General features: G+C 35.3%; 1 protein-coding gene across 3 annotated transcripts; it reads left to right on the top strand.

Moving 5' to 3' along the window:
* Positions 1-7,797: 7,797 nt before the first annotated feature.
* Positions 7,798-21,663, top strand: ARRDC3 (arrestin domain containing 3). 3 transcript variants are annotated; one of them, XR_005064484.1, is made up of 8 exons: positions 7,798-8,311; positions 12,105-12,186; positions 13,704-13,851; positions 14,817-14,919; positions 15,483-15,739; positions 16,072-16,234; positions 16,471-16,663; positions 19,140-21,663. XR_005064484.1 is itself a non-coding variant. In XM_037032061.1 (8 exons), exons 1-8 carry the CDS (start codon positions 8,032-8,034, stop codon positions 19,194-19,196), a joined length of 1,245 nt encoding a protein of 414 aa, XP_036887956.1. In that variant the 5' UTR covers positions 7,799-8,031; the 3' UTR covers positions 19,197-21,663. The 3 variants fall into 3 exon arrangements, 2 of the variants coding, with proteins under 2 accessions (XP_036887956.1, XP_036887957.1); XM_037032061.1 differs by having other exon boundaries at positions 7,799-8,311; positions 16,509-16,663; XM_037032062.1 differs by lacking the exons at positions 7,798-8,311; positions 13,704-13,851 and having other exon boundaries at positions 12,103-12,186; positions 16,509-16,663.
* The last annotated feature ends 965 nt before the right edge of the window (positions 21,664-22,628 follow it).

Raw genomic sequence — 22,628 nt, 5'->3', positions numbered from 1 at the left:
ACACATGCCTAGAATTTTTCTTTTAATCATAAAGGTAAAATTAATTCATCTTTTCAGGAGTTAAATGTATAAAAACAAACAATCCACAATACTTATCATTGCTCATTTTCTTTATTTTCCATTTATTTTTCTTGTTTGTGTTTCTGATTTTATCCAGCAGAATTGTCTTTTTCTTAATTTTTTATAGTTTATTTTTATTGTATTTTTTATGACCATTTATCCCCTTATACCCTCTTCCATCTCTACCTAGCCCCTACAATCACGTTTTCTGATATCTTACAAGAATCCAAAATAGTACATCCCATTTCCACTCATAAATCCATGCAAATTCGCTTTTCTGCAGCAAATACTGAATTATTTTCCACCTAATTATTTCATTGTTTATAAAATAAAAATATTTTAAAACATATATAAAATATTTTAAAATAAAATATATTTTTAGTCACCAGAGTTTCACATACCTGATTGTTGACTTGCCAAACCTATGAGTGAATAAGCATTTGTCTTCAGAAATGTTTTTAGTGACTTTAATTTCTGAGAGACAATACCTTTACATAATCTCAATATACTAGCAAATAAAATATTACATAGTCAAGATTTTTGAAATAAACCTTTCTGTTTCCTGCTTGCAAAGCTGTTCAGAATACTTAATTAAATGTCAGCTATAAAACTATATTAAAAATACAGATAAAGAACATTTCAAGTTTCATTTAACTTTCCCAAATTCTTACAGTCAGTTATTTTGCTCTCTGCTATGGCACACTATTGCATTTTTCCTAAGCACTCAAAAGCAGGCTGGAAGACTTTTGTTCATCACTAATAAATAATATACTAAATTTAATAGAAGTAGAAAAAGGCTGAACAGGGATATATATGCATTTTTAATATGATTCTTATTTTCTAACAACAAAACTTTCTTTTTAGCACAGGCCTATAATTCTTATTTCCTTTGACTAGAATTGGACAAAAACACATCATCATGGTGACCTTTTGGGTACCAGCATACATTTATAAAATTATGGTCTAAACTTAAATTGTATGTTTAACTCATCAGTCCCATGTGGTTTAACATGGTTACCTGGAAAAACTTCCCATAAGATTATACAACCTTACAATAAAAAATGCTTAAAAATAACATTTTATTATCAATTTATCATACTTCAATAAACATTTATTGAGTGTGTCTTATGTGTCAAGCACTATGCTAAGTGCTGGAAATATAAAATTGATTAACAGTTGAGTGTTAGATAAGACATGAAGAGGGCTCTCAAAGAGCTTGGAATATTATGAAAGAGACAAATGTAAAAACTATATAAAAGATTGTTTAGAAATAGAATTTTTAAGACATTGTGTGAATACAAATGAGAAATACCTAATCCAAACATGGGGAGAGGGAGGATGGTTACAGAAACCTTCTCATAAGAGGTATTTGATGAATAAACCTACTGAGTTGCTATGGCCTAATGATTGAAAGCATAGGTTCAGCTAGCACCACCTGTTACTAGTTGCTTGAGATTGGCCAAGTTACTTTATCACTCTCAGTGTGTTTCCTTGTTTACGAAATGGATATACTGTAATCGCATTTACCTTGTAGGGCTGTTGGAGGGCCAAATAAGATAAGGAGCAAAGAAAATTGTGGTTATAAAGTTAACAATCATATTAAAATACGCTAGTATTCCGGGTGTTACAATGACCTCTTTCACACACACACACACACCCCCACACACACACACACACACCCCACTCAGTGTACAACCTGATGGTTTCCAGACTTCTTGGCTAATTTATACGTGTCCTACACACCTATAAGAAAAACACTGCTTCAGGCTACCAACACTCATCCCCTCCTTCAATCTTCTTATCAACCAGACTTCCCAGTCCCCCCTGACCACTTGACTTTGTCATTAGTAGACTTGCCTGTACCATGTCCACTTTTGAATGTGAACCTGACCACTGAGGAATCTCTGAACTATATCTTTCTACCATCACTCTCCTCTCCTCTTTCTGTGTCCCAACACAGTCCAGAGAGTACATCTCTTGCACTTCACCCTCACACTACTCTTTGAGGGTGTTTTTAACCTTTAATTTCGTGATTTTTAGGTAGTTTGCTTAACCAGCTTCATCCTCCAACTACAGGCCACCAGGAGTCAATCAATGGCCAACACTTCATTTCATTTGGAATGAACGTTGCTGCAGAAACAGATAGAAAAAAAATAATGTGATTGAAACACAAAAGCATCGAGGTTTGTGAAGATGAGAAAGACTAGTGCAAAAAATAAAAAATGGTATGGCCTTTTGTTCTTTCCCATATTATCCTCTTTAGGAACATGACTATTTTATAATCAGTCTTTCCCTGCAACATTCTCCTATTAGCCACTTGTCTATCAAGCAACTCTTTCTGAAAGGTTCTCTCCTTCTTCATTTGGAGAAAAACCTAAGCGCGAGGGCAAAGGCTCAGCTGTTTCTTCCTATACATTTACCTTTCTAAGGACTTTTACCAAAGTTCACAAGAATGAATCCAAATAATAGCAAAAATAAATGAGAAATTAAAGTTAAAAGACTTTTCTCTATTCAAGTGGCCCATGGGAAAAAATAAAGTATTCCTTATTTCTAAGAGTGTACACGATGATTTGGACAATAGAATTATTATGTAAAATGGTATCTACTCTAGCTTCCAAATTTTGTTTTGAAGTCACACCCTATAAAACTATTTTGGCTTTACTATAGCATTACTCTCACTTTCTAAAAATAAAGACATATTATATTAATTTAATTTGTAAATCTTCCATGATTTAATTCTGTTCCTTACTTTGGTTATTTTGTACTGGGCATATATACCACCATGCCCATAAAACCCTTCATATGTTTCAAAGCCCAAAATATTAAAGCACTGAATTTCTATCAGATTCTTTGCAGCAAAATAACTTGAAATTCATATGTAACTACAAAAATGTTGTATCAGTTTGAAGCAGATAATTTCCATTGCTTCGTGTTTTCACTAAAATATATTGAAGTAGTTTATACATGAACTAAAGAAATGTTTACACTAAACAACAAGTATAAAACCAACTGCTAATTATCCAAATGTGAATTTACTAGACCATGGATTAAATGTGTGACTTTAAGTTTTAGTCATCACCTAGCCTGAAATGAAAGTTCATTTAAAACACTTAAAATTCTGGAAGCAGTGAATCCTCAACAAACTTTTAAACTTGTCCTTCTTCCTCACAGCATTTCTTCATAACAACTTCTTCAATGTGGTAGCAAGTAAAATTCCCCAACAGAAAAGACAGTAATATGAAAACTGAGCTGATTACAGATGGGTGAGAAGTAATAATTCTCTCTTACATTTTTTAAGTTAGTATAACATAAGGGTAATAATTAACAACAGTAAATAAAACTAACAATCTTAGGGGAAGACCCTTGAAAAGTGCTTCCGTTAAACAGTATTGAGAAGATAGCAGTAAATAACAAGTTTGGGTTCTTTTTAATCATTTATAATAATTTTCTCTTCATCAACAGAGAAAATGTAGGTAAGTGGTAAGACAACATTCTCCAAGTAAGATACAGAATATAAAATTTTCCAGTTAACCAAATATGATTTTGATATAAAAAACTGATAACTGGTTCCTTCCAAGTATACTTTGCCACTGAAACTTAATGTCCATCAAAAAGATATTAGTTATTATAATTAGAATGTTCTTACCCTTATTACATAAAGCTGTGCTTGGTCAAAATTCATAAAATAGTTCCAAACAGAAATGTAGCATTTCTGATCCTTGCAGGTCCACTGTCACTTGAGCCAGAATGAATACACTTTACCAACGCATCTAAGGTAGCAGGCCCCAAGTATTACAAATCCATTCAAGAAACTATCCCTTAGAGGCTCTAATCAAATCTATAGTCAAAGAATTCTCATGATAAAAAGCATTGCCCTAGTTTAACTGGCAGTGCTCTTGTTTCTTGGTTATACATCTAGAGGGAAATACATCAAATATATTGACAGTGGTATAGCTCTGGATGGATAGTAGAATTTTAGATGACTTTATCTAAACCAATATAAGACTAAATAAAAGATTAAATGATGCTCAAATGACACATATCACACTATTTTTTAATGAGGAAGAACAGAACCAAATTTGGTACTGAAGTTTCTCATGAAATCCACAACACATTTCAATGTCTCTTAAGTATGAAGAATGCCACAAACATATATAATTAACTATCAAATATAAAAAACAAGTCTTACTCATTTTGCTAACAGTATAGCAAGTCTTACCTCCAGTCTCCACACCAAAGTCAAATTTGTTGCATTCTGATGATGTCAAAGAGTCAAGTCAGAGCCATAAAATCCTGAAATATAGAACAAAGACTTAAAAAAACAAAAAAAACTTCCTTTACTTCTATAGCACTCAAGCCAGTCTGGTGTTAGTTAAAATAAGAATTAGTCATGGGTTTCACATTTTTATTTAAGAAACAGGTTTTGGCTCTGACTAAGTAACTCAGTTGGTTGGAGCATCGTCCCATACAGCAAAAGGTTGAGGGTTCAATTCCCAGTCGGGACATATACCTAGATTGCTGGTTCCAGCCTCAGTAGGGCATGTATGGGAAGCAACCAAGAGAGATGTTTCTCTCTCACTTTGATGTTTCTCTGTCTCTCTCACCCTCTCTCTTATAATCAATAAAAATATATGCTCGAGGGAAGGTAAAAAAAACTACAAATAAAAAATAGAAGAGAAACAGGTGCTGAATGTTAGTATGATTTTTCTTACAACTATACACCAACACTTTGCCAAAGGAAGTGGAGATGACTTCCTTTTTAAAAAAAAAATAACAATTGAGTGAGTATTTTGATATAACTGGTCACAAACTTCAGATTTGGCAGTGGAACAATCACTGAATTAAAAATCCAGGTACCAAATATCATAAAAGGAGATTTATTTTTAAAGTCTGAAAATGCTATAGAAAGGGGAGGAAAACTTGTTATTCTATCCAGCTGGAATTATAAGTTGTGTCATCTGAATCTGAAGGAGGGGTTAGCAGAAGGGAAAGAAGATGACACAGCAGTAAGATGTTGTCCTGGGCACAGAAAGCAGCATGTAACTGCACATTAGCAACAGTAAGACAAGCTAACAAAGGAGACAGAAGATATATTCGACAATAGTATAAAGAGATAGCAGATGAGTAGGAGGAAGTGGCATATGAGATAGGCTGGGGTGCAGTAGGAAAGATCCTTGGTAGTAAAGATAAATAGCTTAAATTTAACGCAAACTATAGTAAGGGCCCAGTGAAGCTAGTCCAGAAGCCCAAGATAACAAACAGCTGCACTAGTGCGTTTCAAGCTGCCTAAATGATAGATATTTAGACAAAAAGTCTTTAAAGGGAAGATTATAAAAGTTGCAAAACATTCAAAATTTAATCATTTTATTTTCTTTCAGAAATAAAAATATAAACAAAGACTTTAGAAACACCAAAGTTGTTTGTTGTTTTGTTACTGGTGTTTTCATCATTTAAATAAATAGGAAGAAAACAAAATGAAATAAACTCAAGTTTATAAACTTAAGAAAGTCAAGTCGCATAACTGAATTCAAAGAGAAGAAAGGTAACAATTAGAGTGAGTAGGATTGTAAGGAAACACGATAGGGGATAAAAAAATCCTTGGCACCTTGTCAGTTACTAAAAGTGTTTGGAAAGACACAGTAAAAAGATAAGAAGGAAAAATAGCAAAATAAATAATAAAGATAATGATTTGTGATATCCTAAAAGCTTCAAACAGAAAGAATAATGTAAAATAGTGACAGGAATGAATGACCTAACGTGCTAAAACAATTTTCCAACCTACAAATAAATCCCTTAGGATTCTTTTTGGTTAAATGCTAGTTTATTTTAACAGCTGATCCTTATTTTTTCACAAACGCTGTATTTCAACTGAAGAAATTTTACCAAAAATTCTGAAGAACTTACCATAGTTCACTAACCTTTAATAATTTAAAACAAATTGAGCAACGAAAACCTCATTGTGTACTACACTGTTAAATCCGTTCCTTGTCTAGTGTCATTGGAATGCTTAATACCATTTGACTTTAATGCTGAGAAGCTGACATTTTAGCAAATTCACCACGTTTACCACTAGGTGGCGAAAAAACCCAAGTAGTATCTGTTAATCAAAACTAGTACAAGATCCTTAAGTATCTGAACCAGAATTTCCACCAGGTGTCAACCAAGAGAGAAAACAGACTATTTTCTCCACTCCCACACACAAATACATAGTTTTATGTATAGCCATCTAAACTATCAGGGATAAATGACCTGCCCATTAGTTGTCCAAATATTTTGCTTACTTATACCATCGTATAATACTGCTGAGTCCAAGATACTGCCTTGTCAACCAAAATCCAACTAAATAAAATCTCATTTCTTCCCCAAAAGAAAAACAGTAAGCCCAATAAGTTTATTGTGACTCATAAGTTCAACCTATCTAAATATATTGCACAAAAGAATCTAAAATGTTTTAGACATGGACAGTCAAAACCCTTCAAAGTATACTTTGATATATATATATATATATATATATCCTGATTCATATTTTTTCTATATCTCTTATAAACAGATCTGTTGATGGGAAAAAACCTAGATAAATTTATGCTGTTATGCTTTGAATCTCAGTGTGGTTTAATGAAAGTATTGCTGTTATCAAAACTTCCACAATAGACAAATGTACCTGCCTGCAAGATGTATTAGAATTATGTTGAACAGTCCAAGATTGAAAATTAAAATTATAGCTTTACAGAATTAAGCCCCATTTAATAATCAAATTATGTATTTTTTTAAAAAACCATGTTACACTCTTCACTAATTTCTTAAGATTTCCTGATCTTGTAAACATTATGTCAGCTGCCTTTTACACATTATGCCATAGTGTAAAGCACTATGTCATGCGGCCTTTTATAAGGTGGTACTTTTTATGGCTAAACTCTATTCTTAATCCTCTGGACATTATAATCACGTCATACCCTACAAATCTAGCTGTATAGGCGGTGTCCTAAAAAAGGCTTTTCTCTTCCTTCGAGGAAGTGGTCAAGCCTTTTGCCCCCTGGTGTCATCATGCAAACAACTTGGTTGTTTTCGTTGCTATCTAATTAAGGGCAATTTGTTGAAGAGAAAGCAAAACCTACTGATTAAAGTATGTTTGGTTCTCTTCGTTGCTCTTTATAGTATTAGCTCTTGAAGTTCCTTTGCCCTCAACTGAGGTCGTTCCTGCCAGAAAACATTTCTTGTCTAGTTTTATTACGTTTTCTTTTAAAATTCGTTAGTTTATGCTCAGCAACTAGTCTCTTGCCCAACCGGTTTTTCCCCTTCCCCCGTCTCTCTTCCATGTCTCTCTGCACATCACTTTTTCCATTTTCCAGCAAAGCCCTGGTCAAAATCTTGCAGGAACACTAAAGGACACTTAGGGCAGGTCACTCAGCAGTTTTTCCTTACTAGGCTTTACAAACAGCTCCCTACCCAACCCTTCTCCCCAAGACCCGCTGAGCCATTATCTTTAAATACAGCGTGTTGGTAAGGGGCTCCAGGCTGCTCGTCGAGGATTTACGGCACCCTGACTACCAATAGGAACCCACAATGAAGAGAAGTCGGGTCGAGGCTCCCAGCAGCCCCAGTGTCTTCCTCCCCAAGCTGTGCACCTACTGTACCCGAGAGCTAGGGAGCGAGCCCGGCGCCGGAGGGCGGGCAGCAGCCGCGGCGTGCGCATGCGCGGTGAGGTTGTTTTTCACAAAGCTGCCCTTAAAGTGAGCTGGCAAGATCCAGTCGCCGTCTTTGTAAGGAGACCACTGAGATTAGCAGGACTACAGAGCAGCAGCCTCTGCTGCCCTGACTTTTTAAGAAATTTCAATGAACTATTTGTAAAGAACCACTGATCTTGCCCGCAAGCTTTTTGCACGGCAAATTCATCGATCAGTGTTAAGATCACATTTTATATGTGATCTTGACTTGTCTTACATTTTATTTTTATAGATTTTTGTTATAAACATGGTGCTGGGAAAGGTGAAGAGTTTGACAATAAGCTTGGACTGTCTTAATGACAGCAACGTCCCTGTGTATTCTAGTGGGGATACAGTCTCAGGAAGGGTGAATTTAGAAGTTACTGGAGAAATCAGAGTAAAATCTCTTAAAATTCATGCAAGAGGACATGCAAAAGTACGCTGGACCGAATCTAGAAACGCCGGCTCCAATACTGCCTACACGCAGAATTATACTGAAGAAGTGGAGTATTTCAACCATAAAGACATCTTAATTGGACACGAAAGAGGTAAGTTTTTATATCATTCAAAAATAATAAAAACTATTTTCTTTGGAAATGTACCTTTTAATTTTCCTGAATTAATATAATTCTATTTCTAGCATACATATAGCAGTTTGATTAAAAATTAAGAAAGTTGGAAGATTTTGATTCTCCTTGACATTCATCGTGTGTTAAGTCGTAATTCATGCAGGCATCTGCAAAGTGACTGCAAACTGCACTTGAATTCAACTACCTCTATAGCCGGCTCGGTATGTGCCATACGCACTTGCCATCCATTTGCACCTTACTTGCAAATTGTGCTTAAACCTGTTTCAATAATTTTACTATTTTCAGCTGAATTGCTAAAAGCTGTAGTCCAATGTTAGATTTTTTTTTGCATGTACTCTACCACCCTAGATCTTAAAATCTAAGATTCAGTCAAGAAATGGAATAACATTTTTAAGTGTGTTAATAGGTATATTTCATTTTTAATATTGACACGCAAAAACTTTAAAGAATTGATCATTGTTCTTTGATAAAGGGTATCTGTGCCTTATTTTGACATATGGTATCAACACCCCACGTGTTTTTTCCCTATTCTTTTCAATTCTTTTAAGAAATTTATAAGGACATTATCTATCATTGTGGTAGGTTTCAAATCAGTTTTAGAAGCCATTCACGGTCAGTAATTCTCCTTTTCGAGCATCATGCCTAACTTTGAAACATGCATTCAATGAAACCCATGCCAGTCAAATGAAATTGAAAAGTATTTGGCACATTGGATTTGATTTTTGGTTTGAAAAGAGAGATAAGGGGTTGTCAGACGTTGAAGGGGTCCCGAGATTTCAAATCTATTGTTTAAATCGTTACATTGGGGAAATATAGACGACTCTAAGCTTGTTTTTCTAAGTTTCCACCCTTTGTTAGAAGCGGTTCAATCCTGTTTCGGACCAGTTCTGGGGGGTGGTGAGGAGGGGCGCTTGTTCAGCTCTCAGCAGATTGGTTGCACGCGTCAGGTGGTGACGATGACTTAATTCCTAGACCAAGAAGAATATAATGTTAAAACTGGTTATGTAATATTGTACTTCTCCTTTTTAATGCAATATTTAGTTCAAATGTGGACTATTTCTAAAAGAGTAGAGTAGATTTTTACCCTCGTTTTTAATATTAAAATATACACATGCCTGAGGAATTCGACTTGAGCCTTAGGCAAGTGTAGAAATGAAGGTTACTGACAGTTAATAGCATTAACGCACTTTCTAAAAATATTGAGTCAATTATTTTATTAAGTTTCAGTTACACATAAGTAACTTACATCCTGAAGTAATTCCTAGTTAATCTCAACGAAGCAGTAACCCTGATAAGTGCTAACGCCTAGTGGCAATCGTCATGTGTTGAAAAGCAGAAAAATTAGTTTGAACCTTTCTGGATATTGCAGCTTTTTATAAAATGGTGAGAGCAAATTGGTCTTAATAAAAGAGTTGAGATTCGAAATGGGGTATAAGTAGAATAACGACTTACGAGAACAAGCGCAATTTTATTAGCTGCTCCATGATTTCCGGAGCAGCATGTTTTCCATAAAAACAAGCTATGTGCTCTGTAAACCCACAAAATACCCCTTAAACCCCTGCAAAGCGTGGACGAGATCTTAACCTGGAACAGTTTCAATGACTTTAAACCCGGACCTCTCAAAGTAGCCTGGTGAGTGAGACCCCGCCCCGAGAGATCAGCGATAGGCGGAGCTCGGTTTGTTAGCCTGTTGCTAAGGCGATGCCAGGCTCTGATTGGATTGGGCGCGGGCGGGTGGGGAGAGTGGGTTGCGCCCCTGGGGGGCGAGGCTTGAAACCGGCGTGCGCCGGTAAAGGTCCCTCCAGAGTGGTCGCCCCCGCCCTAACTCGTGTTTCTCCCCCGGACTTCTGGAGCTGTTCCTAGCCTGGGTGATAGCGCGTTCTGTCGCCTCATCTCCTCGGCCTCTTTTGGACCATCAAGAGTAGATGAGAGAAGCTCCTGCTGGTCTTAAGGTGCCGGAGGGACCCCGGCGCAACTTTAGCTGACAATCCTATCCAGAGGGAACTTGCGTGGACAGGGTTCGCAGGACCCCATTTTCCTATTTTTCCAGTGTAAGATGTCAGGTAGCTTCTGTGACCAGTTTTTCCCTTACCTAAAACAATCCGTATTTCCCGAACTACCTAAGCAGGAGATCCGCTACCTTGATTTGACCTGAGAAAGCTCAGGAAGGGGAAGAAAAGTGGCTCGAACATCTAAAGCTGGGCGAAGGCCTCGACGAGTATTCCATCGCCCTGCTCTTTGTCTCCCTGGGCCTTTGCCCTTCCCCAACCCTTTACCGCCCCTGTCTCACCGCAACTGTGGAGGTGTTGGGGTGGCCCAAGCCAGATAGAACCGGTCACCGGCTGGGGCGTGTTCAGCGGAAGCGCCGCCGCACGGTCGCCCCGCCCCCGGGCCAGCAGGCTAGGCTGCGCGGGCGCGAGCGCTGGGGACGTATGCTGTATGTATAGCGGGGCGCGCGGGCGACGGCGGCGCGCGGGCGGGCCGGCTGGGATCTGCTGGCGCCGGTTTAGGCCGGTCCTCTCCTGCTCCGTTCTTGTTCTTGATTGACAGCCCGGCACTTGTTTACCACGGCGCGGCCGCGGTGGCTCGCCGCAATGAGACTGCTGAGCTGGCACATAAAGGGAGCGAGAAGGGAAAGGGAGGCAAACTTTGGGCGCCCTCGAAAGGAGCGGATTTAAGTGGCCCTCCGCTCCCCAGCCAGTTTTTGGTGCTGAAATCCTTTTAGAGAATTTTTCACTGGGGACGAGGAAGATTACTGAGGTGAAAGCGAATCATCGAGGTTTTGGGATAAAAGTATACGGAGGCGCTTTTTTCCCTTTTTTTATGAGGGGAGCGTCGTGGTTTTTGTGTATATTCCACTACTTTGGTGAGGGAAAGTTAAATGATAATTCCCAGTTTCATCAACTTCTGTGATAAAGGTTTTGTGATACCGAGAAAACTACATAAAAAAGACAATTACCTGGTTACAACCCTAAAAAAAAATCATGTTTTCAAATTCAGAACCCCCTCCCCGTTTCTTCTTAGTATACTTTGGGGACATTTTTAAAATCTGACCAAAACCAGTTGATTGTAAAATCAGCTTTTACAAGCAAGTGGAAACAACCTAGTTAGACTACATTTTTGAAGGGTGTAGAGTAGTGTCCAGTTAACAGGCACCTTTTAAATCTCATATATGTATATTTTATATATATGCACAGACTTTTGGATGTTGCTAGGACAGACTGTCGTCATTAACCATGAAACTGACATTAAAATCGCTGTTCCCTTTAATTCCAGTGTCTGTTTAAGGAAGTTTTCTAATTTTGTAATTGTAACTTTCTCATTTGTCTCATTGGCATTAACTGACATTTTTAAAGGTTTACATGAATAGTTTCTTCCTTCGTGTGTGTGTGTGTGTGTGTGTGTGTAGTCTTAATATGATAAATTTAAGGAAATAGTTGGAGACATAGATAACAATAACACGTTAGCCTGAGGTCTGAACCTTTAATTGAGCATATTTATTAGATACAGAGCTCAGGTCATTCTCCAAAAAGGACACTTAAAGGTTATAAATACTAATTATCCCCATGTCGTTGATAAGGCAACTGAAGACTTGGGATTATTGACGGAAGTTTGAGTTAGAACTTGTATCTCTCAGACTCTGAAACTTATGGCCTTAATTATTATATGAGCATCATATAAAGATATGCCACCATGAAGAGTGTGTAAAGGTTTGATAACAGGTTTTTTGTTTTCTTTTTCTGTGATTTAGATGATGATAATTCCGAAGAAGGCTTTAACACCATTCATTCAGGAAGGCATGAATATGCATTTAGCTTTGAGCTTCCACAGACGTGAGTATTAAAAGTAACTGGCACTTTTCATAGACATTCTTTTCAAATTAAAATTATAAGTTTAAATACCTTTACTTTAAAACCTTGTCATTACTGAATCTTGCTTAGAGGAAAACAGTGTATTAAAAATTATTTTTTAATGAAGTTTGGTGAAATTATAGAAGGCAAAGCTTAATTCTTAGTACTCTGTTTCAAGATTTATGTGGTTTTTAAAACTTGGGTATTTCACTTAACATGAGTGAATTGAAAGATGTTATTCAAATAGTTAAGCACTGTGTGCTTAGTTTACCATCAGTTAACATTAACCAAAAAGGTAAAACATTTACTAAATCTCTCTTCAGTAACTTATACAAATTCAGTATTCTAGCTTATCTTATATTGTTGTTAACCAACAGTAGCAGTAAGCTGAGAACATAAACGTAATTAGGAATACTCTATCTTTAGGAGTGATGTTCTTTTGATATGAATGCCATAACTTCTGTGCGAAGAGCTGTTGAGAAGGTCACGCAAGAGATGTTATCACCTAGACTTAAAAGGAAACATCCATCATAGATACCTTAGTGTAGTAAGGCTTGGGATCTAGTAGGAAAGAAAGAAGGAAAAATTATCTTTTTAATGTAATAAAAGATCGCTACAAAAAAAATCATAATTTCTTTTTAAAATGAATGGCTTTAACAGATAATGTAAGGTAGCACTTGTGCTCAATGTCCTCTTTTGTTACCTTACAAAAGAATTTATAAAGTGCAATATGTACATGATTTTATATTTGTTAATTTAATGCCAAGTTATTTTCTGTAAAGAAGAGACTAAAATAAAATCTTTCACAAGTAATAAAACCTAGCAAGGTTGAAAACAGTTCTGATTCCATTGATGTAGGTCAATAGAAATGATTCTTTTTCAGTTTTCAGCCTGTAAAGTTAGAAACATGGCCAAAAAAGAGAACATGGGTAAACCAGGAAATGTAAAAAGTTCCTTAGCATTTCAGGGGACTTCATTAAAATATGAAAATTTTGAAACTATAATAACTGTTGCAGCCTTTTCTAGACCTTCTTAAGTAGTTGCTGCAACTAGAGGTAATAATTCCTAGCAAGTAAATAGTGGAGCTCTGTAAGGAATTTGGTCTGAATGCTTATCCAGTGTCTGTAATTTCTCAGTTGAAATAGTTAATCCAGTCTCAGTTTTATTTTTAAATTAAATTCTTGGCCTTTTCAAGAATTACTCATTTCCAAATTTTCATAATTTTGCCACCAACTTTAAAAGTAGCTTCTTCTTTGTTTAAAGGGATTGTATTCTTCTGGCTTTTTTAAAACAAAATTTCTATATTTCCAAATATCTATTGTTATTTGGAAATAGTATTTTCCCCCAATGACTTACCCTTTGGAAATTTATAAAAATTATGTTTTTGCTACCTCACTGGTATATAAACAATACAATATATTAATACTTCTATGCTAATTACTGTATAATTATTAGAAAGAGGTATAAGGGTAATATACTGACCTTTATATTCTACACAGACCACTTGCTACCTCATTCGAAGGCCGACATGGCAGTGTGCGCTATTGGGTGAAAGCCGAATTGCACAGGCCTTGGCTTCTACCAGTAAAATTAAAGAAGGAATTTACAGTCTTTGAGCATATAGATATCAACACTCCTTCATTACTGGTAAGAATTGACTGAATTCTTCATTCTTTGTTTTTGGTGTATCAATACCAAAGAAGAATCACCTAAGCTATAATTTTACAATTTTAAAATAGTGTTTTGTGAATACTAATTCTAAAAAAATACAGATAAACAGGCATCCAGACTATGAAGAATATGGTCATATTTCCTGAAACTGTAATGACATTAAATAAATTTTAAAAGTAAGACCAATATATGATATGAAATTACTCTTACGCAGAAGGTAACACCAGTAACAAAAAATCTGTTTCCTGGATAATTTTAGTAGAAGAGTAATGGTAGTGTTCATATTATTATAAGACAATATCACTTAACTTGAAATTACAATGTAGAGTTTGTACTGCTTTACATTATTCCATTGCAGGGATGTCAGACAATGGGGAGATTATCACTTTTGTCAAAAAACTTAATTGCATTTGAAAATAAATTCTTGTCAGTTGTTTTTTTCCACAAAATTCAAATTTGACTTCAAAACATTAATTGGTTTAAACAAATAATATCTTTAAGCAAATAAGAAATAATTTTAAAAATCAGTTTTCCTTTTTTTACATACTAGTTTTTTATACTGTCAAAGAAGGATGTTAACATATGATTATAACCGAGTTGATTTTCAAGCTGTGTTTTTATTTAGGGCAGTTTAAATGGAATGTGGAAAGGGTTTTGGTTGGTTGGTTTTTGGTTTTTAATTATTATATGTAAATAGGGTGGGCTAAAACTATGTTTATGGAATATAGTGTTAAGCCCTGTACACTTTTTTCTTTAATTGAAGGAAAACTTGTATAAAAACAAAAATTATATAATGTAGTATAAAAAATATGACTTAACAATAAAAAAGTAGTTCTGCTTTTACTTTTAATAGTCCAAGAACTTAGAATTGTATTTTAAAACGTTTTATTACTGTCCTGACTCATAACATTGATCTTTTTCTCTAAATTTATTTCTTACAGTCACCCCAAGCAGGCACAAAAGAAAAGACTCTCTGTTGCTGGTTCTGTACCTCAGGCCCAATATCCTTAAGTGCCAAAATCGAAAGGAAGGGCTATACCCCAGGTATGTATGAGGTGAATTCCCATGGAAAACAATCTTTCTTCACTTAGTTTTTTGTGTGTTAATTCATAATATTTCTAGCAAATTCAAACGGGATACAGCATTCTTTGGTAAAATAACCCAAGTTGAGGTTATCTAATTTTCATTCATAAATTGGAATATAGTCTCCTTTTTCTAAAAAAAAGATTTTATTTATTTTAGAGAGAGGGAAAGGGGTAAAGAAAAAGAGAGAGAGAGAGAAACTTCGATTGGTTCTTCTTTTATGCATCCTGACTGGAGGCCAAACCTGCAGCCCAGGCATGTGCCCTGACCAGTAAATCCAATCAGTGACCCCTCACTTCGTGGATTGATTACCACTGAGCCACACTAGTCAGGGTTCTAGTTTACTTTTTTAAAGAGCTGCTGTAAATGTCTAGTTAATTTTTATTAACTCTTAAGTTACTTGCCACTCTTAGAACAGCTTTTCATCCATGTAATCTGCTCAACTTTTCAGTGTTAGGGTAAGAATCTGCCTTTGTTTTGGCAATTTTGTTTGTTTTCTTAACGAATTTTTTTCCCCTCTCTAGGTGAATCAATTCAGATATTTGCCGAGATTGAAAACTGCTCTTCCCGAATGGTGGTGCCAAAGGCAGCCATTTACCAAACACAGGCCTTCTATGCCAAAGGGAAAATGAAGGAAGTAAAACAGCTTGTGGCTAACTTGCGTGGGGAATCCTTATCATCTGGAAAGACAGAGACATGGAATGGCAAGTTGCTGAAAATTCCACCTGTTTCTCCGTCTATCCTCGACTGTAGTATAATCCGTGTGGAATATTCACTAATGGTATGCATAAATTTAAGGGTATTTTTCATTTTTAAAGTCATGGGGATATCATTTTGTCTTATATCTAGTATTTGATTTTTATATTCCGTATATGATGTACAAATAAATATAAATCTTTATATAGTCTGAATTATAATTACTAATTTTACCTTGTATGAGTATACATGTACTGTATATACAGTATTGCAATGAATAAACTTTTCTTGTATATCATACATTTATAAGTAAAAAACTAAGTAAATGAGGACCTCAGATAACATTGGGTTATTAGTTTTTAGAAAGGAAATAAATGTACTTCTATTCTAAACCTAGCATCTCCTTTTACTGTTTAGGTATATGTGGATATTCCTGGAGCTATGGATTTATTTCTTAATTTGCCTCTTGTCATCGGTACCATTCCTCTACATCCATTTGGTAGCAGAACCTCAAGTGTAAGCAGTCAGTGTAGCATGAATATGAACTGGCTTGGTTTATCCCTACCTGAAAGACCTGAAGGTAATTCGACATAATGTATATCTTAAGTTTAGTCTCTTGTTGTTTTAAGAACATAATTTTGGTCTTGCTATTTTATAAGTAGATAAGTATTTGTCTATACCTAAAGAGTAGATGTGCCCTGGTTTTATATATATAAAACATATATCCCCCTAGTTTTGAGCACAAAACAAAGTTATTACTTTACCTTGATACTTCTTTTTAATACCTACTATTCTGTGTATTTTGACATGCATAAGAACATGCTGTTCGAATTGCGTGTATCTTTTTCCTTCAGCACCACCCAGCTATGCAGAAGTGGTAACAGAGGAACAAAGGCGGAATAATCTTGCTCCAATGAATGCTTGTGATGACTTTGAGAGAGCACTTCAAGGACCACTGTTTGCATATATCCAAGAGTTTCGGTTCTTGCCTCCACCTCTTTATTCAGAGGTAAGCACCAATTCCTTTAAAGTATAAAATGGGCTGGCCGTCTTGGGAAACATCATTGCAGACTTTTTAAAAATAGTTTTTGATTATCATGTTAATTATAGGAAAATAATTAGAAGCACAGATTAATGGTCAGATTACTATGACCCAGAAGTATGACTGTTCAGTTCTATTACTGGGAAAAATTAAGATAATGATCTCATCTCATGCTTTCCAAAATTCCAAGTAAAAGAATAATTTATATTTTTTAAGCATCAGTAGAACAGGGATTTTTTACAAGCATTGACTAATAGAATTTATTTTACTCACCATCCTTTTCTAATTTAATTCTTGCATATTTTAGCATTCTCAGTCATGAGGGAAAATGACATTTGCAGTAACATCTTAAACAACATTCTTGCACTGCTAGATTATTTTTATTCATCTCATGTTAATGACAGTTAAGCCTTTATGTGAATAAAACACTCCTCCCTTGCTTGGGAGGAGTCCACAGTCTGGTAAGAAAAACAAACTTAGAAGCAAAATATTATGGAACAATGAGAAAAGAATGCACAGGCTTCCCTGAGAAAGGTGATAAGCTAAATCTTGAAAAATAGTACTTCTCAAAAGTTAGGGTAGTTCAGGCAAAAAGAACATGTGTAAAGGCAAGTAAGTGGTGGTGGAGGGCATGCAGCAATTTCAATTCAGAACACTTTAGAAAGCATCCATACGTAATACACATTTTGAGGAGCCTTTTTAAAAATTTATTTAGAGGGGAAGGGAAGGAGAGAAGGAACCCAGGCATGTGCCCTGACTGGGAATCAAACCGTGATCATGTGGTTCACAGGCACACAATCCACTGAGCTACACCAACCACGGCTGAGGGGCTTTAAACTTAGCCTTGATACCAGTATAATACCAAATCTTGTAAATCACTAAAATTGGCTTTTTTCTTTCAGTTATTACAGTTTATAGACAGATATTTCACAATGAAATATTACTTCCAAGTAAGACATAAAAGGATTATTTCAACAAATTTCTCTTATCCCTCTTCCCGCCATCACCATGCCATGACTGGAAGAGTTGGTTTTCCTTTGGATGTAGCTAATATGAGATATACTTTATTCATTGATTATAGGGTATTTGCAAAGTATTCTTGCAAATTCTTGATTAGACATAATTTTTTTATCCAACTATTTCTTATTCATAAAATTTTCCATTAGATGGCAAAAATACTCTCCCACTTGTTACAGACTTAGTTACCATAAATTTATTCAGACAGACATTTCTGTTACTCAGTCATTTCTCATTGGCTCTGAGGTTTCTCCACTGTCCAAGCATTTTAAAAGAATGGCAGTTTATCTACTTTTAAGTAATTTGTCATAAAATTTTACCTCCTTTCAAAAATGAGCTGAAGTATATTAAAAGAATTAAAAACTTTTAAAACCCTAAATTGGTTTAGGTTGTGATTTAATTAACATCTAACCATATAGAGGGGCAGTTAACAAGCTATATTAAATTTTTCTTTTTTTAAAAAAGATAGTTTTTAATAGAAAGAAAAGTAACGTAGCTTTTTTCCTTCAAAACTGTTTAGTGTCTGAGGCACTTTTGAGTTGTGCCACATGTAAGTGCAAATGCATATGGTAGGCTATCCAATAGATCTTTCAATTAAAGAAATGAATTAAAACCAAGAGTTTGCCTTCCTGTGCTTTTTCTTTTTGAACCTGAGATGCAACTAAAATCATGCACTTTGATAAACGTACGTGTGTGTGCAAGTCACTCCAGAGATAGAGAAAGTGGAAAGCTTTATCTCTGGTGGGTTCAGCATTGTTATTTCTTTTATTTTTAAAGATTTATTTACTTTCAAAGAGAGGGGAAGGGAGGGAAAAAGGAGGAGAGAAACATCAGTGTATGAGAGATACACTGATCTGTTGCCTCTCCCCTGCCCCAAACTGGGAACCTGTCCCTCAACCCATGTCCTGACTGGGAATCAAACCAGCAGCCTTTAGGTTGGCAGGCCAGCACTCAATCTACTGAACCACACCAGCCAGGGCAGCATTGCTATTTCTAAACGCTTGCTATTCCTGGTCTCTTCATGAGGTTTTATACCCGTGAGTTACTACCTCACATAGTACCAAGAACATTGTTTATACAACTGCATTCTTCCTAAAGCCTACTGATGAGGGATACTTCACAAAAATTACTATAAAGATTTTTTACATCATGTATTTGAATGTAATTACTACCAGATGCTGAGTAAAACTCCATTCACTGATAAAATTTAATAATTAGCTTTTCAGTCAGACCTGTATAAACTTTATTGTTAATTTAGTAATTGGATATCAGGCACTTTATAGATAATATTAATAATGTTTCCTCCCCATACAAGCTTCTGTATGTTCTTTCTAATTAGATTTCCCAACTAATACTCAAAACTTTAGTCATTTGCTGCATTTTCTCTGGACCTTATCAAATAACGTACTCGTTTTCCTCTTTCTAGATTGATCCAAATCCTGATCAGTCAGCAGAGGATGGACCATCCTGCCCCTCTCGTTGAAGGAACACTGCTATTAAATCAAGTTGATGTGGATTCTGAACTGTATCTCTTCCTGGCTGAGAACAGAGAAGTATCTTGGAGACACGTTTTCAGAGGAAGTGGAATTGCTTTTGCCCAGAAAGATGGCGAATACATGAAACAACCAGTGATCATGCTTTAGAAGCCTACAGCAACATTCTGGGACTGCTCCAACATGCTTGAAGATCTAAGCTTTTCTCCTTTAAAACTGGCACATACCAGGAGCAGTCTTCTTAGCCTATGGTCATATGTGTCAAGATACCACGTTATAAAGAGGGATGATTTCCTTCTTTTGATTTGAAAATTTGCACATGCTCAATGCTTACATTGTGCGGTTCAATGTCACTACAGCTTCTTTTTTTCCATTTATGCCAGACTCTTGATACTCTTTTTAAAACTTGTTTGTGGTCAGCACAACAAGGAACAAAAGAAAGCTTTGAAAGAAACTTTAACATGAAAAAAAAAACGCACTGACATTTTTTTTTAATTTAATATAGCCTGGACTTTACCTGCGTATGCACATGCTCAGAAATTGTCCTACTAGGCTGACCATGTATCACCTCTTCAGCTTGGATCCTATTGTGGATTTATTTACAAACATCAAATGCCTTCAAGCCAATCCTTCTTGCTGTATGTTTTGCAGCCTACTGTAGTAGATATGCAACAGATACGTGGGAAAAGAGATAAGAGGAGGAAGCTAATAAGAGACTTTGTCAAGATTGTATACCTTCTTGGTTTCTTTTAAGAATTTGTTGCCTTTCTACTATAACAGCAAAGCAGCATTTTGTTACTGACTGCCTAAAATCACTTAATCTCAGGTGAACGCATCACTTGCCAAACTGTTGGAATGCTATTTTGTGTTTTGTTGCACTGTTATTTTTTTGTTGTTGTTTGGTTGGTTGGCTTTTTGGAGAGGGAAATTTGGAAAAGGGACATACACAAAAGTGATAACCCACCCGCATTCCCTTTTTATCATGACATATAAGAAGAAACTAGAAGAGCTAAGAATGGAGTAAAGGAAGGCAGTATGGCAGGCACCAGCAAAGAGTTAAGGGCTGTTGCTCTTTAAAATTATTGTTATTTTTATTACTTTAAAAGTGTGGGAGTTTTCCAGGCTCTAGAGAGAAGGAGAAAGTGCATTTATTTTTATACAGAGTTACTTAATTACCTCCAAACACATATGTTGGAAATCATTTTTGCTGGTGCATGTTCCAGTTATGATTAGAGAGCTCAATGTATACATTTCCTATCCTGTTCAAGCTTGACAGAGCTTGAAAACCCGTCTATTCTAAAAGTACATAACTTCAAATTATGAATAGTGGAATGTGTGCTGGAGTAATGTTTTATATTTTTGTGTTTCTTTTTTTTAGTGAAAATGTTTTCTCCATTACCTAAAGAACATTTTGCTAAACATAAGAAATCACTGAGTTTTTAGTATATGTAGATAAGGTAGGAAAAATAACTTTATCAGTAAATTACAGTTCATATTAAAGATAATTTACAGTTGGCTTACAAAATACACCAGCATTCATGATGACACTTAGAATGGCGTTTTCCAAGGTACCAAGTGTACTGATTATCTTATTTTAGAAGGAATTCAGCTCTGATATTTCTAATGAAAACCAGCATCTCTGATGTTACAACATACGTGTGAAATGGGTGTTAACATCTGTCCTGCCATTTAACACCCCACATTTAATAAAAGTGACTGAAAATAATTGTAACTCTGGCTTGGTGCTTGACCTGGTTAAATACTGTCTTAAAACTTCATACAAAACAAATAGGCTTTTCCATAAGTGGCCTTTAAGAAAACATGGAAGATAATTCATGTTTGAAAAATGCTGACAGGGTGAAGAAAGCCCAGTGTAAAAATGAATCACGTTTTAAGTGATTCAGTTAAAGGGTTTGGGCTCCCGTAGCAAACTAATACTAGATAATAAGGAAATGGGGGTGAAATATTTTTGTATTGTTAAATCATTTTGTGAATGTCCCCCTCAAAAAAGCTAATGGACTATTTGGCATAAAGGGCATTTGGTGGTTTTATTTTTGTTTGGGGCTGGGGGGATTGTCAGAAAAATCCCTTTTCTTATGTCTAACTTCTAGGGAACAATTGTTGATATGCATAACATTGGAATATTTACCACCGTATATTCATGAATAACACAGGAAAGCAAGAATGACCAATAATCTGGTAATTGGCATTGGGTCACAAAATAAAACATAAAATTCAAAGTAAATAAAACTGTATGAAATAAAGTTTAGAACAGAGAAGTTCTTTTCTGTTCTAAAATGTACTTTATTTTATAAAGTTTTATTTTCCCCATTAAAGTATTTCTTTACTTTTATTTAGAGGCATTTAATCTTTCCTAAATATTGGTCACTTCCTGATATGAGATGTGAGGTTCACAGTTGTATTCCAGTATTCAAGATAGATTCCTGATTTTTCAATTAGGAAAAGTAAAATCCAAAATGTTAGTAAAACAAAGTGCAATATTAAATGTTTGCTTTATAGGTTATACTCTATGGCTGTTTGTAATTTCTCTTTTTTCCCTTTTTTATTTGGTGCTGAATATGTCCTTGTAGGCTCTGTTTTAAGAAAACAATATGTGGGAAATGATTTCATTTTTCCTATTGCTCTTCCTTGTGGAAAATAAAGTGTTTCATTTTTTTTCTTTTTTGTAAAATTGTTTGAAGATTTATTTGAATCTCAGATTATATTAAAACTCATCATGCATGCAAACACTTAAGATTACTATTAAACTTGTAAACCATCATGGGTAAGAATTATTTCTAGACTCTACCAAAGAAAATTACTGAAGGCTTAAAAGGAATTTTGAATACCAATTATTACTTTACTTAATAAATCATTAAGGGTACTTCCTTATAAAAAATTTGCCTTATATGAACCAAACTTAAGCAGGTAGTTCAACTTAAATACAAATGCCTCTCTCTGGGATATGTCCAAATTTCTAGTATTTCACGAGCACATAAATTTAAAAGCAACCATATTCTAATGTTAACAAAGACAATTTTTCTAACTTAAAAGTAAATTTTTGAGAATTTTTCTCAATGTATAACAGAATTTGTCTTTGTGTTCATACATACGTATATGTGGATGAGCCATCTAGTTGTATCTGTGCCTTACTAAAAGAGTCTCCCATATTCTCACATGTAATTGACAAAAAAAAATGTTAAAGACATTTAGACAGATGCTTATAATCCATAGAAGTATACTGTCATTCTTGTTTAAAAGCCAGCAATCTACAACATCCTAATACAATAAGGAGAGATGTAGGTCCTGTGTTCTATGGCTAGAAGATTCCTTGAACAAGATGTGTGCATTTTGATTTCTTCATCTACAAAGTGAAAAAGTAGCTGCCCAAAGTCCTTTTCATCTCTGGAGGTATGAGCTTA

The sequence above is a fragment of the Sturnira hondurensis genome, unplaced genomic scaffold, assembly GCF_014824575.4.
Source record: "Sturnira hondurensis isolate 20B ecotype Veracruz unplaced genomic scaffold, ASM1482457v3 Scaffold0021354, whole genome shotgun sequence".
Lineage (NCBI taxonomy): Eukaryota > Metazoa > Chordata > Mammalia > Chiroptera > Phyllostomidae > Sturnira > Sturnira hondurensis.
Note: the sequence above shows the minus strand (reverse complement) of the source record. Positions and strands in the feature narration are given on the sequence as shown.